The following is a 20,674-nucleotide window of genomic DNA, read 5'->3' on the forward strand; positions in this document are numbered from 1 at the left end:
AAAAAAAAAAAAAGTGACAGGGTATGCTAGGGAGACAGGAGCTGCAGCGACTCAGGAACCAGAGAGAAGTTTCTTTCCACCTTTCCACCCCCACTGCCTGGGAGTCCAAAGACCAATCCTGAACAGGGACTTAGCAGATCCTACAAGAACTAGGACAGTTCTCTGGGGCCCAAAGGATGCAGGTGGAGTAGTGGTTTTAAAATGTCTGCAAAGTCTTTGACAATCCCTCCTTCCCATCAAGGGTGGAATGTCATTTTCCTTCCTTTGAATGTGAGCTAGCCTTGGGAATTCACCTGTAATGAGCAAAATGCAGCAGAAATGACACTGAGTTATTTTAGAGCTTAGAAGATAGAAAAAAAGTGACACAGCGTCCACCTGGCTCTCTCTGGGGACATTCACTTTGGAACCTAGCCAACATGCCCTGAGGGAGCCCAGGCCACATGGAGAGGCCATATAGGTGTTCTAGTCAAGGGCCTCTGCTGAGATCCCAGGTGGCAGCCAGCACCACCACCAGACTCGTGCAGGTAAGTGCCTTGGAGGTGGCCCCTCCTGGCTCCGTCTGACTGCACCCAAGAGACACCCCAGGGAGAATGGCCTGAGCCCACGACTCCCAGACCATGCATGATACTAATAAGTGAATGTCACTAAGTCTGGGTGGTCTGTTAGGCAGCAGAACAGTGGGATGAGGTGCATTTCCAGAAGTTGCAGGACAAGATCCAAATGCCCAGCCCAGTTTAAGAGTGCCAGCTGTGTTGGACGCGAGCAAACCAGCATGGCACCCACCCTGGCCACGGCCTGGGCCTGGAATAACACTTGAGGAGCAGACCTTCAGAGCTGAGGAGACAGGCTGGGATTCCTCCTTGGGAAGAGCCATACCAAGGGCAAAGCAATCTTGGGGCGCTCCAAGGCTGTGCTCCAGCCAGAGCAGCCTGGTGAGCCTCAGAGCATTCCAGGTTGACCTCGTGGGGCATATCTGGCAGAACCAGTCACATGTTTAAAATGGCAGGCTGGGGATGTGCCAGGCTACAAAGGGCAAGAGCAAGCCCAAGCCTCCAAAGCCTTCTCATCGGACGTGACCAAAGCCCTCCTTGGATGGCAAATCTAAAACCCTGCTCATTTGTCAACGCCCTGGTAAACAAAGAGCTAAATATTATACTAATGCCTCCTTTCTTTAAAAACACTTTAACTCTCTGAAAAGAAACATGGAAAAACAATGGCAGGAAGTTTTGAAATCCTCTCTGACATTACTCTGCTTTGAAAAGGGCAAATCTGTCTACGGCCGTGCCACCCTGAACGCGCCCGATCCCATCTGAAAAGGGCAAATGTGCTATTTCACAGAACACAAATTTCATGCAGTAACACTCCCCCTGCTGGGAACTGAGGATTATGCCACCGATACTTATTAATGGCACGAAGCACACCATGTACCCTTCCCAACATCATAATTTAAGCAGTTTTCAAAATGTAGTATCAAAGACAAAACTGAGGCTAAGTGCCCCAACTGTGGCCACCTATTGCATTTTAAATAGAGTTTTTCTCACTTTACTGAAAAATGAACCATTCTAGTAAACATTACTAATCATGGAAAAACATCATTTTATGCTATAAACTTAAGAGTAGAATTTCTACTTTGAATGTAAAAAATGAAAATGTTCTATAAGAATGAGCACTACATATTGCTAATAAGACCCCACTTGGCTCATTGAAAGTAAAGGCTACAGATATTAAAATAATTCTTTCCTCACCCCCGCTGCATGGAGCCTTCTAACTGTGCTGCCGCAGCACTCGGCTTTGGGATGTTACCAGGATTCTCCGCATTCCTCCAGGCCTTAGTTATCTGATATGGAAGAGGAAGCTAACACGCTATCCTGAAAGGCGGCCTCAAAGAACAGCAGATAAATACATAAATACGACTGCAAAGCACTTCATAAATATTCAGAAGTTTAAAGCCCTCGTTTGCCAAGTCCACGAATTCTTTCCATCTCTGTGCCTATCTCACTATTTAAAACTTCATTTGGCAAAGTTGCTCTTATAAAAATTTTAATCTAGATGATTTACCTTTGTTACTTTGTCCATTCTCCTTCTGGGATGAGAAAGAAGTTCAGGAAAACAGGCATTCGGGATGCAGTACTCTATCACGTGTGGCCCATCTGTGAAAAAACCTCAGCACGTGAAAAAGAGAATTCTCAGTCCCAAATGTTGCTCTAACTAGCTAAGCAACTTCTCAATACTTGGTAGACTTGCTCCCAAATAGATCCTCTTCTCTCCATCTCAATTATCACTGTGTGAAACCAACCAAGTCTTGCACTATTTCAAAAGCCTCCTAACTGGCCTTCCCATGCCCTTCAAAAGCCCTCCCCACTGCTACCAAACATCCTACTGAAAACTTTGCAAACCTGAATTTACACCCTTTAACTCTGTAACTTCAATTCCGAAGCTTTATCCTAAGGAAATTGACATTGGCATGAAAGCAGCAAAGCACAGTGGCTAAGATCACAGACTCTGGACACAGGCTGCCTGGGTTCACATCTCAGCTCCCAAATGTCTAGCTGCATGAGGGCAAATTACTTATTTTGGATTTTTTTTTCTCCCTTAATTTAATTCATCTTAATTAAATTTTTCTTAATTTTTTGGTGACAGCTCTATTCATATATAATTCACTTATTTAAAGTGTACATTTCAGTGGTTTTCAGTGTGTTCGCAGAGTTGTGCAACCATCATCATAATCAATTTTAGAACATTTTGATCATCCCCCAAAAAGAAACCCTATGCCCATCAGCAGTCACTCCCATGTCCCCTGTCCACCCCAGCCCCTGGCAACCACTAATCTACTTTCTGTTTCTACAGATTTGCCTCTTTTGGACCTTTCTTTCTTTCTTTCTTTTTTTCCTTTTTTCTTTTTTTAGAGACAGGATCTCACTCTGTGACCCAGGCTGGAGTGCAGTGATCCTATCATAGCTCATTGCAGCCTCAAATTCCTCGGCTCAAGCGATCCTCCCACCTCAGCCACCCGAATATCTGGGCCTACAGATGCGTGCCCCCATGCCTGGCTAATATTTTTATTTTTATTTTTGTAGAGACGAAGTCTGTCTATTCCCAGGCTGGTCTGAAACTCCTGGCCTCAAGCAATCCTCTCACCTCAGCCTCCGAGAGTGCTGCGATTACGATTGTGAGCCACGTGTCCAGCCTGGACCTTTCCTATAAATGGGATCATATGATATGTGGCCTTTCGTGACTGGCTTCTTTTACTTAGCATTATGTTTTCATGGTTCATCCACATCACAGCATGAGTCAGTACTTCATTTCTTCTTGTGGCCGAGTAATATTCTGTTATATATGGGCGTACGCATGTTTTACTTATCCATTCAACAGTTGATAGACATTTGGACTGTTTACACTTTTTGGCTGTGATAAATGTTACTACGAACAATTCATGTACAAATTGTGTAGATACATGTTTTCATTTCTCTTGGGTAAATAGTTAGGAGTGTAATTGCTGGGTCATTAAGTTTTAACCTTCTGAGGTTACTTAACATGTTTTTGAAGACTACTTAACGATATGGGGAAATTTTTTCTTCATTTGTAAAAATACTTAAAACCACACACATACATGTACCTAAGTTTATTATAAACATTACATACTTTTGGGTGTGTATATATAGGAAGTATGATTGATTTTATAATCAGGAATTAAAGTGATTTTTTTTTTTTTGGTAAATACTACTATGTTATTCTCCTACTTAAAATGCTTCAAAGGTTCCGTGTTTGCTGAAAACAAAAGAAATAAAATGCTTCAAAGGTTCCTCATTCCTTATAGGACTTCGCACACACCTTCACAACCTGGCCCCTGCCGAGTCTCTGACCTTCTCTATGTCAATCCTCTGCTCCAGCAATATTAAATTCTTTGTATTTTCCCAAACATACTGTCTCAGTGTCTTTGCACAGGCTGTTCCGTCTACCTGTAATTCCTATCCCTCATTCTGTCTGCCTCACAGACTTCCATTTTATTGTTTAGAACTCCATCTTGGCTAAGAGAACTATGTCTTGGCCTTTTCTTTATTTCCCTAATTCCTAGCACAATATTTAACTCATCATAGAAACTCAATATATTGAGCTGACCTGCAAATATTTTCATGTAACAAGAAAAATAAAGGGACATTGTTTATAGTTATCTGCCATATTTCAGTGTATGTTTTAAAGCATGCTGAATAGGATGAAAGGTGACAAGTACTTACAAATTCTAATACTAACAGCTAATAGTTAACAAGCACTTATTATGTGCCAGACTGTTTTAAGCAAGTTAAATGTATCAACTTCATCCTCATACTCTTCCTATGAAATATTATTATTAACATACTAATATATTATTAATAAAATTTACTATGTAAATAATTTCATTTAGATTCTTAACATATTGGCACTCATAAGTGTTAAACTGAGAATTACTTTTAAAAAGTATGTTAAATTACAAGCCAAGTTGGAAAAGTCCTAATTTCACTAAAAACCAGAGAGAAGAGCTACAGTTCGGTCTGATTATGGCTTAGGCCAGGCTAAGGAATTTGAAGCCACTGAAGACTTGGGAAGCTGAAGTCGAAATGTGTCATGGAATCCCAGAGACAAAAGATTTCAACTAGGAAAAAGGGGTTAAATACTTCGGAGTTAGAAAGGAAGCAGAAGGTATTATGTAGCAAAATAGCCTAAAATTTTCATTAAACAAAAAATCACCAACTTTACAATTCAAACTGCTATGTTCTTGTTATAAAATAACTTTGTATACATTTTTATTCCAAAGAAAAGGAGACAATTGTCCTTAAAGACTAACAACCTTTGGGAAATTAGATTCCCAGGGGTTGAGTGACCAAATTTTTACTCTTCCTAGGAGAGGCTCCATTTACACCGGCCACCCCGGTACTCTGTCCAGTTAGTGCCCTTTTTACTCTCAAAAGTGTCCCGATTTCAATTAGATTGTGAAAACAGCTGCACAACTCCATACATTCGCTAAAAATCATGAATTGTACATTTACAATGAATAGATTTTATGTATATAAATCATACCTCAATACAGCTGTTTAAAAAGAAGTGCCAATTTGAACGACAAGTTAGATGGTCACATAATCCATATGCCATGGCCTCAAGGCCTGAAAAGTGATTGACCCTCTGCAAAGGGACAATTATTCCAAGTAGTTCTTTTATGAGAAGACAGATTTTTGTTTCCCTACCTAGACAGCTTCTAGGCACATGACATCAAAATAAGACCTAGCCAAGTCTCGGAGATCTAATGCCATAGAAGCTGACCTTTATAGACCTAGGCATATCCTCCCATTAATGATCCATTCACCTTGTAAATATAAAAGCAACACTATTAACTATCCCTACATACGAGGCAACCTAAGCAAGTGTGCTACTCTACATAAAATCTGCTCTAAGACCATAGGTGGTCTCTATTTGCTTAAAAAGGATACATATATTGTTAAAAGCTTTGGTGTGTTGCTAGCTTTGAATATTAAAGCTAGAAACTTTTCCAACTTTAACTTTAACTCTGGAGTCCAGGAATCCTAAAGAAAAAACAAAGGAACAAAAATAAAAACACTAGGTCATTAAATGCCAATAGTATCATCAAGTTGTAACCAGTGGGTTAAATATCCCTGTCAGTTATTGGAATCAAAAGCGAGATGTCTTGCAAGTGATGTGAGGCTGTGAAATACAGATTTTAGGACGTCTGACCAATTCATTTACAGAAGATTCAAGTATCCACAACAGGAGGAAAAAAAACAGAGTTCTATCATAAACACGGAAAAAATAACCCTGTATACGATATGAATATTTCATGTGACTTAAACACAATTGTGACAAGTAACCTTATTAGGGTGAATACCAAAAATAATTCAGTTCGGTTTAGGCATGCATGGCACTGGTAGGCATAACAAACAATTATCACCAAGTTACTGAAAGCTTCCGAACAGGACTCATTTCCATAAACCTCCTCTAGATAAGAAAAGACGACAGAAGCTATACCTGCCACAAATACCCCATCATGCCAAGGATTATGATATACTTTTAGTTTGATTTGTCCCTTAAAAATAAATTATTTATCTCAAATAATGCTCAATAAGGAAAAAATAATGACAAATATTTAATAGTAAAAGAAATGCAACAAGTAAGGATCTTTCTCAGGACAATTTTCCTTTGACGCTTTATACAAAAATATCTTCCACCCAAACCAAGAAGTTCCACAAAAAAGCAGCTCTGTCACTAAAAGTTCATATCACATCCACTGTCCTTTGGATCCTGCCCCTTCACCTCAGACCTTCCTGTCCTTGCCCACTTCCTCCTCCTCCCCGGCCCTGCATTTGCCTCCATGCCTCCACTCCCACCCAATCATCTAGCCAGCATGTCACCTGGCTTCTGGAAAAAATACTGCCAATGAACAGAAAGTTCTTATATTTAAAAAACTTTGTAATTCCCTGACACTGTATGATAACTTTGTTTATAATGTGTATGTTATGGCTGGGCGCAGTGGCCTCACACTTATAATCCCAGTGCTTTGGGAGGCCAAGGTGGGAGGATCACTGAGGTCAGGAGTTCGAGACCAGCCTGGGCAATATAACCCTACAAAGCTCTGTAGAGACCCATCTCTACAAAAAATTTAATTAGGCGTGGGTGCAGTGGCTCATACCTGCAATCCTAGCGCTTTGGGAGGCTAAGGTGGGAGGATTGCTTGAGGCCACGAGTTGGGGAACAATCTGAGCAACATAGAGAGATCCTGTCTCCACAAAAAATAGAAAAATTAGCCAGGTGTGGTGGCGCCCACCCGTAGTCCCAGCTACTCAGGAGGCTGTGGCAGGAGGATCCCTCGAGCCCAAGAGCTCCGGGGCGCAGTGAGCGATAATTGCGCCACTGCACTCCAGTCTGGGCAACAGACTGAGATCCTTTTCTTAAAAAAAAATGTGTGTTTTTTTAGGTTGAATTGTGTCCCCCCAAAAGATATGCTTAAGTCCTAACCCCTGGTACCTCAGAACATGAAGCCATGGGGAATGGGGTCATTGCAGATGTAATTAAAGTTAAGATGACACATTGGAGGAGGGTGGGCCCTTAATCCAATATGACTGGTCCCCTCACAAGGAGAAGGAAATGTAGACACAGACAGAGGGAGGATGGCCACGTGAAGACAGAGGCAGAGATCAGAGCAATGCTGCCACAAGCCAAGGAACACCTGTGGCCACCGAACCTGGGAGAGGAAAGGAAGGCTCCTCCCCTAGAGGCTTCAGGGAAAGTGTGGCCCTGCCGACACCCTGATTCAGACTTCTGGCCTCCGGAACTGTGAGACAATCAATCAATCTCTGTCGTTTTAAGCCACCGGTCTGTGGTACTTTGTTAGGGCAGCCCTAGGAAACCAGCGCAGTGTGCTACAGCTCCACCATATAGAAAAGGATCTCAGGAAAGGACTGCTATGCTGGCCAATGTCAGTCTTACAAAACAAGACATCTTACAAAACAAACAAAGCAAAATATTTGGTACACGTAGACTTCCAGTTAGATTGCTACGTTGTTGTTTTGTTTTTGTTCTGAGACGGGGCCTCCCTCTGTTGCCCAGGCTACAGTGCAGTGACATCAGCCTAGCTCACAGCAACCTCAGACTCCTGGGCTCACGCGATCCTCCTGCCTCAGCCGCCTGAGTAGCTGGGACTACAGGCACGTGCCACCATGCCCGGCTAATTTTTCTATTTTTTGTAGAGACGGGGTCTCGCTCTTGCTCAGGCTCACTCTGTTGTTGATTACCACTTTGTAAAATCAATAAATATGTCATTTCAATTTAATTACCTTATGGTGCACTGCTAATGACAGGGATAAGATTGCATAAAACCTCTCTGGGCAGGAGTCCACTATTTTTTTCTTGACTGTACTTATTTTTTCTGAGCTTTCAGCTTTGAGAGTAAGAACATTCCCCAAGTCCGAGGGGCACTTCACTACCCAGCTCCAATACGAAGGGCGAAGAGCTCGGGGAAGCGCTGTGCAGGCTCTGCTGCACGTCGGGAAGCCGCGCACCCTCTTGCTGTCACGGTGTCTGCCTTCGCAGAAGGGAAACTTTAGAGTACATTAGTGATTGTCTGACTTTTTTCCCCAACAGCAGAGCCCTTTTTATCATTCATAATCTTATCAGAACGTTAACACATTAAATGGATCGAAGTGGGGTTACTGTGTCGAAGTGGGGGCTCAGGTAAACCAGAGCTCACGCCCTTGGTTTACCTGTTGCCTCCTCCCTTCCTGGCAGAGCCTGCGAGAGTCCTTTCCATTTCCCTAAATCCTCAGTAATTAAGCATAACTTATGTCCCTGGCTCATAAAAGGCGCTGAGAAGTTTTTACCGAAATACCGAAGTATTTCTGCAAGGGGATGCTCACTGACAAACTGAGCTTGCAGAAAAGAACTCGTTACAATCTTTACAAAGGAATTTCCTTTTCTGCCAACACTGTAGAAGAGAGAATCTGAAGAAGCAATGAAAACAACTAAGAAAACTGTATAAAATAAAGACCATCTTTTTAAAGCAAGAAAAAAATTTCTAACAAGGAACCAAGAGTTCCAGAACTTACCAGTAAAACAAAAGAAGCATTTCTAACGACAAGGTGTAGAAAGCCATGGATAAAATCCAACAAAGCACATGCTGGAGATTGTGATCAAGAAATTATGCAATCCACCCTCCCTCCAAGTATGCTCTGGGATGGCACAAAGCATGTCCTGTGAGAGGGGCTTAGAGATATGATCACTTCTGTCTGGAGAACGTATGCGGCCATCTTTTTAAATGCACCCCTGAGGGGCAAAAAAGGATCTGCAGTGGTCCAACATGAAGGAAAAGCAGGAGCTGAGAGAAAAGAAAGCATCAAAGGCAGTTTTTGCTCTAAGGAAAACTGCACAATCTTGAAGACCTTGAACTTCAGTTCCGAGAGCTGTCAGGTAGAGAGGGTGGAAGACAGTAAGATCTGTCCAAAGTAGGTAATCTCATAGAGGATCCCAGCTTAAAATTGGGACCCCAAAGGGCTACACCGTCAGTGAAAGGTTACAGATAATAAAGCCACTATACAGAAGGGGACAACAAGGAAACATACCTGTCTTGACTGTGACATTAGGTGGAAGGAAGGGAAAGCCTCATCTGAGACTTCAAAACCACACTCAGTCCCATAAAAGACTGCAGCTGAAACTGACACTATCTGTGTGGTCCCCAAAACCTCCAGCAAATAATGTCATTTAAAACAGTCCTGGGTTGGTAACGTACCAGGTGACTGGGAGATGCAAATGCAAACCTTTTCTGGAAGAATCAAACTGCACCAGGTCTCAAAAAAATCCCCTCAATTCCCAAGTAAAATGAACTAAGAGACTACAAAAATGACCCAGCAAGTCTAAATAAAAAACAAAAAACTTCTTTAAAAAAGAGCTAATAACTGAAATTACAAATTCAGTGAAAAGGCTGAAGAACAGACTAAACATTGCTAAAGGGCAAGTTTGTGAACTGGAAGACAGATGTGAAGAAATCACCCAGAATACAGAGAGAGAGAGATCAAGAAATGGAAAACGTAAGATGTTAAAAGACACGGAGGGCACAACGACAAGCGTCCACTTACCACTACTCAACAGGACACTTACAAATGGCCAAAATGATGAATTTTACATTATGTATATTTTACCACAATTTAAAAAATGAAAAAAAAAAAAAAGACATGGAGAGTATAATGAGAAAGTCTAACATACATTTAATCAGATATCCCAGAGACAGTAAAGAGTATGGGGAAGCGGTAATATATAAAGAGATACAAATTGAGAATTTTCCAGAGTAGTTGAAAGACACAAAACTTCACATCCAGGAAGCCCAACAAATTTTAAGTAAAAACAGAAATCTACCCGTAGACACACTGTAGTGAAATTATACAATCCCAAAGGCCAGAGAAAAAAAGAGATCACCTGCAAAGGAACAGCAATTAGAGTGACAGCCAACTTCAAAATAGAAACAACGGGAACTAGGAGACTATGCAATATAGCTGAGCTTTCCATCTTCAATATACTAAAACAAAATAACTGTAAATGTAATATTCTAAACCCTAAGAAAGCAACAAAGGCATTTTCAGACAAACAGGAACTGAAAGAAGAGATCTTCAAGTACAGTACAGGAGACTTTAAAGGAATATACTTAACTCAGAGGAGAAAATTATCCCAGATGGAAGGTCCTTAACACAAGCGGGAATTGTGAGCAAAAATACGGGTAAATATAAGGGGACATCAATATACACTGACTGCATAAACTAGGAAAAATTTCTAATTTGTGCAGTTAAAGTATATAACTAAAATGCTTGACAACAATACACATAAATTGGGAAAGGGATGAATGAAGTTAATGCATTCTAAGCTCCTTGAATGTTCTGGAAGGAATAAAGATACTTACTTTAGACTTTATTATGTATACATACTAAAATAGCTATGATGACCATTAAACGAACAGATGTAGAGTAGCAAAAGGAAAAAAAAATGGAATAAAATGATTCCCCATGAATACTGACGGTCACTAAATTCCTCAAAGCACCAGAGCCTGAGGTCTGCCTTGGAATGCCAGACCCGAGTGGGCCGTGCACCTGCCGTGCCATGGCTCCACCCCGGGTCTAACCTTTATCCACACTGCTGTGCCATGCTATTCACAAATGAAGGCTTCACTGTGAGAAAATGATGGCAGTAATTAAAAAAATAATTTAAGCAAATCTTAGTTTTTTAAAGCATCACTCAGAAACCGCTAGTGTATACAAGGAGAAACCACAGTGCTGTCTAGGATCTGATACAAAATTCAAAGCCTGCCACTCACCTGGAAGAGTTCTTTAAATGAAGGGTGTACCATAGGGTTGGGAACAAAAGGAAGGGCGTAGAAAGGAAGAAACTCCGTGGTCTGGCTCAGCGCTGCCCCTTTGGTCTCCAGGTAGGTTTTGAAGTAAGAAATCCTTTCCTCCAGCTCTTCTCTGTCCTAGAGGAAGGGAAGAAACCCAGTCCCCCTGTTCACCTGGCCTCGCCCTGAGGCTCCTCGGGTCGCAGCCCTGTGGCTGACACCCCCGACCTGGCCAGGTAGGTGTGCTGTCACAGTCATTCTACGATTACCTCAAATTTCCCCCCTAATAAAACTCTGTCAGGAATATCAGAGAAGACATATACAGTTCAATATGCTGTGTTTTTACTTTATTACCACCATTTTCTCATGTTCTTAAAATTCTTTATAAACATTTCTAATAGCAGGACAAAACCTCATCTTGCCTACTATAACTTACTTAGCTCTCCCATTATTAGCCATACACATTGTTTCCGCTTCTCGTCTAGAAACGAGTATTCGTCTGCCTTCCCCCGATTCCGACAGGAGAGGTTTCGGAAGGTGAGCAGGCGAGTCTTCGCGGGGTTTGAAGCAGAAGCTTCCACACCGTTCTTTCCTGTGTCCCCTAAGGCTGGCCTCGTCCTGCTTCACTCTTCCAGGTGCAATCCAAGCAAGTCAGTTCCCTGTCGGGGTGTCTATCTGCCCCTGGGCCTCGATGACAAGACCAGAGGAGCCGAGTTCGGTGCTGCCGACCCGAGCCGGCTCTGGCAGTCACGGCCCTCACGGCCTCGCGCAGACCGAGCCTGCTCTGCTCGCGAACCGGCCCCGTCTGAGGCACGCCATGAGGCCCTCTTCTGACCGCTGGATTTAAAAAACAGATTATGTTTATTGATTTTTATCTTATATCAAAACCGAAAAATTAAAAACCAGAAATAAAAAATGAAAACCTCCTATATCTTCTCCACATGAGTAATAGCTTCCAAGAACGGTACCGCAATATAGAGTCATGCTGCTGCCTCCACCACTGTCCCCTCTTTTGGTGTCCTTGACATTTAACAAGTTAACGCTGGTCCTGGGGGCAGCAGTTAATGCCCGGGGTCCAGTGCCAGCCGGCCCCTGCTCCCTTTCTGTCACTCCCTCTGCACTCAAAGCTCAGCCACGGCAGCAGCTAGAAATTTCGGCTCTGCCCTCTCCTCCCATCTCCAGCCCCCCTGGGAAAGGACCGCAGAAGCTAAATCCAACCCATCACTCAAATGGACTGTCCACAAATAGGCATACTATTTTCCACCACCTAAGTCTAAATTTACGTTCTCATATAGGGTCTAATATGCAGCCTAAATATGTGTTCTCTTAGATATACATGTATATATATTAAGTTGCCAAACAAACTTTATTTTGATGAGTTTTCAAAAGCTTGAGGTATTTAGGAAAACATGTAACTTTGATTACAGAAATGATTAAATGTCCATATAAATTAAAACATAAACTGCTGAGAACAAGGTAGAAAATCATTCATCATGGCCGGGCGTGGTGGCTCACGCTTGCAATCCTGGCACTCCGAGAGGCCAAGGCGGGAAGATTGCTTGAGCTCAGGAGTTCGAGACCAGCCTGAGCAAGCATGAGACCCCATCTCTACTAAAAATAGAAAAATTAGTCTGGCACCATGGCACGTGACTGTCGTCCCAGCTACTCAGGAGGCTGAGGCAAAGAGGATCGCTTGAGCTCAGGAGTTTGAGGTTGCAGTGAGCTATGATGACACCACTGCACTCTATCCAGGGCGACAGAGCGAGACTTTGTCTCAAAAAAAAAAAAAGAAAATCATTTATCCAAATGCCTATGCCTTATAGGCAATATGATAAAACAGCCATAAAATGAAATCAATACTCATTTGGAAAACAATAGCTAACTTTCTCTTAAAACATACCATTCAGACGAATTCAAATCACAAAGTAAACCTACCGGTCTTCCTACGGAGTGTTTCAGAAGATAGATGGCAAAATGGATATGAAGATAGAATTCCAACTTCTGGGCAAGGGAGTCGCCATCTCGAATGGAACTGGGAATGTATTCTTCCCACAAATTGAAGAACACCTTCTGGTCTCCGCTGTCAAATGCCGCGACAAGATCCTTCTGTGAAGAAGACATCAGACTGAACCCTAGTCGTAAGGGATGCTAGTTCTTCCAACATCCCAAATCCTCACAACCCACCCAACACCATAGATACCCCATATACTCCTTTCCGGAGTTAAGGGACAGAAAAACAGAGATCCTGGAGGGCTTCAAGCTTCTTAGGCTGAGATTCCTGCAGCCCAATCCTGGTTTTCTACCTCTGTGCAATATTAAATCTGAGCACTATAAAAACAGACACAACATTTAAGGTCTTTGAAATGGAAAGAATCAGACGCTGGACAAAGACTTGAAGCCAGAGAACTCATAAATACACTGAAGTCACCCTTTGGGCTTGCTGCCCCACAGCATGACTGATAAAAACAGGTCAAGCCAAAAGCCCAGCCAGGCCTCACCGGAACCACCCTCACACATATGGACGCTTGCTGACAGCACCACGCCCAAGTCCCTGAGCACCAGCAGCACATATACAACGACCCAGTCAACCCTGGGCCTGGGAGGTGGGCGCTGCTACTTGCCCCTGTTGCTAGAAGCAAGTCTGATTGAGATGGCACTGTGGGAAGCCACTGCGGACCCCAATGCACCATAAGGGGACCGTCTGTGCCCACCGGTTGCAGCGACAGGGAAGCATAAGCTGGAGATGGAGGGAGGAACACACGCTCAGTGTCATTCCCACCACAGAGCTGTGAGTCTGTGTGGGACAGGGACAGCTTTATGACTTACCATACAGTAGCTGAAAGAGTATTTTGGAGAAAAGAGGTGGCGATTATCACGCCACCTGCCTCACAAGAAGAAAAACAACTGACTTGTCACAAATACCTGCTGCATAATTTTGTGGATTTAAGTATAAGGCAGAATTGAAAGAATTTCCTAACAGTCCAAAACAGCGACTCCTATTGTTCTCCTTTTTGTATTGACTGCCCAAGATATTCAGACCTACACTTTGTGTTCAATTGCAAAAGCTTTTAAGCAGCAGTGCCGCTGGGGGCTGGCTCACCCCCAAGCTCACCTCTGCCCAGGTCCCCAGCAAACCCTGTGAGGAAGCCTTTGCCCTTGAGAGGTGCAGTGACAAGAACTCTTTGATTGTGTGAATGAGGCGAGCACAGATTCTTGTGGACTTTTAAGGCACAAAGTCAAGGTATTTTCTTAACGTGGCTTGACAGAGTCCATAAGTCAAATGGGCCATCTGTAGTTTGTTCTAAACTCTATATTTGTAGACCTTGGGACCACAAACCTTTGCTATGTCATTATAATCACATCTATCATCCACCCTAACTTATGATTCATATTCTGTTCCTGGAAATGGTCCCTGCATTTAAAATAATACCCACACATAATGCAATCCACTGTTACAACTTATGTGGTCACAAAATATTAATGATGTTCTGTAAGCCATGATCGCAGCCAGAATCACCGAGATGAACAAATGTGCACACCACCGATAGTAATGTACTAATATAAATGCACACACTTCTTACAGGACTGTGCTTGGGGAAACCTGGCATTTGGTGAGTGTCACTGACAATTAGCATATTTTGCTGAACTGCTGCTCCAGGTATTTTTGTTTGGGAAATCTATCATAGTGGAGCACAGCTGTTGATGGGGTGAGCAGAAAAGATATGCTTGTGACAATTGAGAAGTTTCAAGGTCTTTCAATTTATATAAAAATGAACCTGAAGACATCAGAGAAATGCAAATCTAAACCATAACAAGATATCACTTCAAACCCATTAAAATGGCTAATATTAAATACACACACACACACACACACACACACACACAAATGGAAAATAACAAGTGTTGGCATGGATGTAGAGAAATTGGAACCCTTATACTCTACCGCTGGGAGTGGAAAATGGTATAACTTCTTTGTAAAACAGTTTGGCAATTTCCTCAAAAAATTAAAAATAGAACTACCATATGATCCAGCAAACCCACTTCTAGGTATATATCCAAAAGAGTTAAAAGCAAGGTCTTGAAGGGATATATGCACACCCATGTTCACAGCTGCTCTATTCACAGAAGCCAAGAGGGGAGGGAAGCCACCCAAGTGTCCGCTGACAGAGGGGTGGATAAACAAACTGTGGTACACACGTACGATAGAATACCACTCAGCCTTTACAAAGGAAGGAAATCTTGTCACATACTACAACATGAATGAACCTCGAGGACATTATGCTGAATGAAATAAGCCAGTCACAAAAAGACAAATACTCTATGATTACACTTCTATGAGGTATCTATAGTAGTCACATTCCTAGTAAGTAGACCGGTGGTTGCCAAGGGATGGGGGAGGAGGAAAGAGGGAGTTGTTTAATGGGTATAAAGCTTCAGATTTGCAAGAGGAAGAAGTTTTAGAGATCTGTTTCACAACATGTAAATATACTCAACACTACTGGACTGTACACATAAAAATAATTACAATGGCAAATTTTATGTTTTTATCACAATTTTTTAAAAGACCCAAAGAGATATTTAAGGGTTCTCAGATGCAGCTGGAGCTGAAATATAATGGCAACCCAGTTGCAAAAGTGTAAAGCATTTGTCTCTGGAGGTCCGAGATTTACAAAAAGCTTCAAGACACAGAGCCTATTGGCCTTGCCCTATATCATCACCTAATTGGGTCATGTGTGAACTTCACAAAAGATTCTGTTCTGCTAGTTAGGTACTGAGGATTTGCCATATCCCTCACAAGCGTTAGCTTCAATGAAGAGATGCTGACATATTCTTCCAATGGGTATGTAAAGGTGGGTGGTCTTTCTTCATCCAGAGGAACCAGGGAAACCAGGTGCTGGGGAGTGAAGCTGATTTCCTGATGAACACACTTCACTCTGACTAAGGATCTGTTTCCACCTCTAATAATGACTCTATTCTTCTTTTATGTTCTGACTATCTTGCTCCAGGTTTGGGAGGTGCCAGGGAGGTCTGGCTGCTGCAGCACCCACAGAGGAGTCTGTGTCTGAAGAGGGGGCAGCTCAGGTGCCTCAGGCCCAAAGGGGACCAGGCAGAGGGCACAGCCCCCCTTAAGCTCCATGGCCACTTTGACAGCACCACCCCCCCCAAAGATGACCATGCCAGGCCACTGGAGAGTCAGGGACTAGGAAAAGCCGGGCAGTGGCTACAGTCTGAACTGCAGCTACTCAAGCGACTCACAAATCAAGCCTCAAATTATTTTTGGAAGTACATATATTGAAGAAATAAATAAATTTATTAAAATTATCTGAAGGTGAAATATGCTACTTCGAGAAATATGCTTCTCTTGTCACTGGAAATATTCAAAGTGAACTGATCACTTACCTGGACTATTACAAATGGGATTGAGGCATCGAATAATGGTTGAAATGAGGACTGTTAAGGTCCCTTCTAACCCTGAGAGTTGAGGACTATACAGTCTTGTGCCCTCTGCAGCTCACCGCTATCCACAGAGCTGCTCAGGCATTCCCTTGATAAAACGCTACCTTGTCTGTCTCACTCTTGTTCCCTGTCTCTCCAATCCCCCCAAACTAGAATGCAAGCTCTGAGCAGAGATTTTGTTTTGTTTTGTTTGTTCACTGCTGTATCCCCAGTGCCTAGAATTAATAACCTTAAACGCCTCAGGAGGAAGAGTCTCCTCTTTCCTTCTTCCCAAGAAATGTATGTGAAAGATCTTATGTGGCCACACATTTCCTAGGTAAGGTACCGAGATTTAAAGATGACATTACCAACTCATCCATAAATACTTATGTAGTCTAAAGTAACTCTGAGGAGGTCCTCAGAAACAATTCCACATTCTTCAATGGCAGCACTTTTTACAAATTGAGAGTATCTTGATTATCTACAGGGATGACAAATAAGCAAAATGTTACCTGAATTATCAATGATTTAGAGTCTCTTAAAGATCCACCTGCTGTTTTACATAATGGTTTTCCTTTTATTTTGCATTCTTTTGAAAAGGTTTTCAAGGTGTCTTCAAATTCAGCAAAATCTAAATACTATAAAAAAAGGAGAACATAATCAAACAACTCAATAACAAAAAACCAAATAATACAATTTTAAAAACAGGCAAAGGATCTGAATAGACATTTCTCCAAAGACATAAAAAAAGGCCAACAGATAAATGAAAAAGTGCTCAACATCACTAATCATCAGGGAAACGCAAATCGAAACCACAATGAAATACCACCTCACACGTGTTAGAATGACTATTATCAAAAAGATGAATGGTAACAAGTGTTGGCAGGGATGTGAAGGAAAGGGAACCCTCGTGCGCTGTTGCCGGGAATGTAAATTGGTACAGTCATTAGGGAAAACTGTATGGAAGTTCCTCAAAACAATAAATATAGAACTGTCATAGTCCAGCAATCTCACTTCTGGGTATATATGGAAAGAAAAGAAAATCAGTATTTCAAGGAGATGTCTGCACCCCATGTTCACTGCAGCATTATTCACAGTATTCAAGATATGGAATCAAGCTAAATGTCTGACAGATGAATGGATAAAGAAAATGTAGTACATAGCTATGGTGGAATATCAGTCATCCTTTAAAAAGAAGGAAACCTTGCCATTTGTGACAACATGGATGGAGCTGGAGGACATGTGCTAAGTGAAAAGCCAGACACAGACAAGTACCTCACGATCTCACTTACATGTGGAATCTAAAATAGTCAACCTCATAGAAGCAGAGACTACAACGGTGGTTGCCAGGGGGTGGGGGATGGGGAAAATAAGGAGATGTGGGTCAAAGGGTACACAGTTTACTTACACAAGATGAATAAGTTCTGGAGATCTAAGGTATGGCATGGTGTCTACAGTTAACTATACCATACTGTATATGTGAGATTTGCTAAGGGAGTAGATTTTAAGTGTTCTTATCACCAAAAGAGGGGGGAAAAAAAGGAAACTATGCAAGATGATGGAATATATTAATTAGCTTAACAGTGATGAAAATTTCTAATTGTATAATGTATGCTAATTCACAATGTATACATATTCAAAACATCAAGTTCTACACCTTAAATACATGTATTTTTGTCAATTATACTTCAATAAAGCATAACAAACATAAATTTATATGTATTTCTCTGTTTTAACATCAACAAGTAACTGTCTTTGATGTCCTTGTACCAGCTCGATATTATCACCAGTTTACAATGGGGTCAGTGAACTGTCAGTGAACCATCATCTTTGGGAGAAGTTAATTTGGGATCCAGCTTAGAATTTACTTGTCGATATATACCCTAAAAGCCTAGAAGGGCAGTATCCTAGAAAATATTTATTTTCAGAAAATCAAGTTGTTTTCAGAAGGAAAATACGAGCTACACAATTCATTATAATTATTAGTAGAAAAACAGGCCGGGCGCAGTGCCTCAGGCCTGGAATCCTTTGGGAGGCTAAGGCAGGAGGGCCAGTTGAGATTAGGAGTTTGAGACCAGCCTGATCAACAGAGCAAGACCCCATCTCTACAAAAACGGAAAAAAAGAAAGAAAAGAAAAAGAAAATCATGTGTGCAGCTGTCTGAAAAAGGCAAAAGTGATTGGCAGGCCTGACGGTGCTAGGTCTGTAGGTCCCCGGGGAATTTGTTACTTGAAAGAGGGAATTGGAAATAAAGCCTGTCGCTAAGAACAGGAGAAGAGAAGTCATTACAAGCTGGGCAGTGTCATCAGCGACCCGCCTGCACAGCACTCACGGTCTCCATCCATTTTGACACACATGCTCTATTATCGGTCTTCACACTCCTCTGCCCTCCTTCTCAGTTTCTGTTGGTCATTCCTTTCTGCTTCCACCTGCTCTAACTGTGGCTCTTTCCCTAGCCCAGGCCACAACCTGCTGTTGTGACAACTTTAAGAATTTATTTGCCATTATTCCACCAAATTCCAAAGTGTGTGCATTTCCAAGGCGGGTGCCTCATCCTTGCTCTATGGCCATGTCTCTCCAGGCCTGAGGGACAGTTTGATCACACACTGAAGCAGCAGCAACTATTTCCTTAGCACCAAAAAGCATGAGGTGTGGGTCCTCCTCTTCAAAACTTTCAGTATAGGAAAGCTAAATGTCCACTAAGAAGCAGCGAGTTAAATAATTAGGATGCAGCCATTCAGTGAGATACTCGACAGCACTGGAATGTCGAGGGCGGATCACGGGAGGATGCTTCTGCTACCCTATTGTCGAAAGATAAAAGGCAAGCTACAGAACACTGCGTGTGGTATCATCCTGTTTTGTGACACAAACTATAGGCATGTGAATATATTTTTACTATTCATAGAAAAAAGTCTGGGAAGATGATACACTAAACCATTAAGAGTGGCCGCTGCAGCAGTGGAGCCGGGAAGTTCCCTTCTTCTACCTCTGTATCTTGAGTCTTCTACCAAGAGCATGCATTATTTTTATAATTTTCTTCAAAGGAACTTTTACAAGTGGCTTTAATATTTCAGTTTCGTTAGAAAAACAAAATATAAACACATGGAAAATGATATAATGGAAAATAAATAGCTCCAATGTAATGACAAAACACTACAAGGCACTAAAGAATTTGTTGCATGTTAAAATACAAGTTTTCAAGATCTTTTTCTGTGACCTGTGTTTTTGTATGACATACCTACCTCTTTCACTAGTCCAAGTAATTCAGATTCATGAGCCAGAATATCCCCCATATTGAACCGTTACTGGTAATTCTCACAGCAAAAATCTCTACAAGGCAAAAACAGAAGACAAAAGCTTTCATTTCAACCACATGTGAAATCACAAAAGGGTGGCTGTGGTGAGAAGAATGGCCCCTAAAGATGTCTAGGCCCTAATCCCTGGCATCTGTGACGTATGTGAGGTTCCATGGCAAGGGGCAATTAAGGCTGCAGATGGCATTGAGGTTACTAGTCAGCTGACCTTCAAGCAGGGAGGAGATCTGGATTACCCAGGTGGGCCGCAAGCAGTCACTGGGGAAAGAGGCAGGAGGGTCAGGATCAGAGAGACTCGCCAGCCACTGCAGGCTTTGAAGGTGAAGGAAGGGTCACAGTCCAAGCAGGGTAGGTGGCCTCTAGAAGCCAGAAAAAGCAAAGGAATGGATTCTCCCTTAGAGCGTCCAGAATGATCAAGGCCTGTCGACATCTTGATTTGAGCCCAGTTAGACCCATTTCAGACTTCTGACCTCCAGAACTGTAAGATAATAAATTTGTGTTGCTTTAAGTCACTAAGTTTATGGCAATTTACTACAGCAGCACTAGGAGATACAATGGCTGAGGTTAAAAGTAATTCTTTCTACTCTTCCTGCCAGCTCTCCCGCAAGGCGTACCCACAGCAGCCATTCCCCGTGTGCCAGCCCCCGGCTCTTGCCCTAGATTGGGATTGGTTGCCCATAACTCCAGAGGATCAAAAAGTCTGGGCGCTATTACCAACTATGCTGTTCGCTGGCACCTGATCCGGGGTAAATCAGGAAAACTCTGAGACTTTTTCATCTGTAAAATAAACTAGAGAATTTATGAGATCTCTTCCAATTCTAAGAATGTATGAGTCTGTAACCTTAAATTTTTCCGCCAGTGCATTTGATACGAATTATTTGAACACAGGAGGATTAAATTTAGTGGTTTTCCCCTATTTGTTCTGTCTCACTGTCATTGTCTGTGGCTTCATATCTCTCCCAAGGGATTGCAACCTGATCTCCTATCTCCTCTCTCTCCACTTCCATCCAAGGTCTATACTTTTAACAAGTGATCTTCCCCTTCCTGCCTGGAACCCTCCTGTGGT

The 20,674-nt window shown here is 42.2% G+C and overlaps 1 protein-coding gene across 1 annotated transcript in view; it reads right to left on the bottom strand.

Moving 5' to 3' along the window:
• The window catches only part of ARMC9 (armadillo repeat containing 9), a 161,880-nt gene extending 142,256 nt beyond the window's left edge, over window positions 1-19,624 (bottom strand). The window contains exons 1-6 of the mRNA XM_012652188.1: window positions 19,537-19,624; window positions 16,807-16,932; window positions 12,794-12,964; window positions 10,841-10,996; window positions 5,463-5,555; window positions 2,059-2,083 (exon numbers count right to left, since the gene is read on the bottom strand). Of these exons, the coding sequence (XP_012507642.1) occupies window positions 2,059-2,083; window positions 5,463-5,555; window positions 10,841-10,996; window positions 12,794-12,964; window positions 16,807-16,932; window positions 19,537-19,587 (622 nt within the window). The 5' untranslated portion in view covers window positions 19,588-19,624. The remainder of the gene's footprint in view (window positions 1-2,058; window positions 2,084-5,462; window positions 5,556-10,840; window positions 10,997-12,793; window positions 12,965-16,806; window positions 16,933-19,536) is intronic.
• Window positions 19,625-20,674: the final 1,050 nt, after the last annotated feature.

The sequence above is a fragment of the Propithecus coquereli genome, unplaced genomic scaffold (genome assembly GCF_000956105.1).
Source record: "Propithecus coquereli isolate 6110/MARCELLA unplaced genomic scaffold, Pcoq_1.0 Scaffold383, whole genome shotgun sequence".
NCBI lineage: Eukaryota > Metazoa > Chordata > Mammalia > Primates > Indriidae > Propithecus > Propithecus coquereli.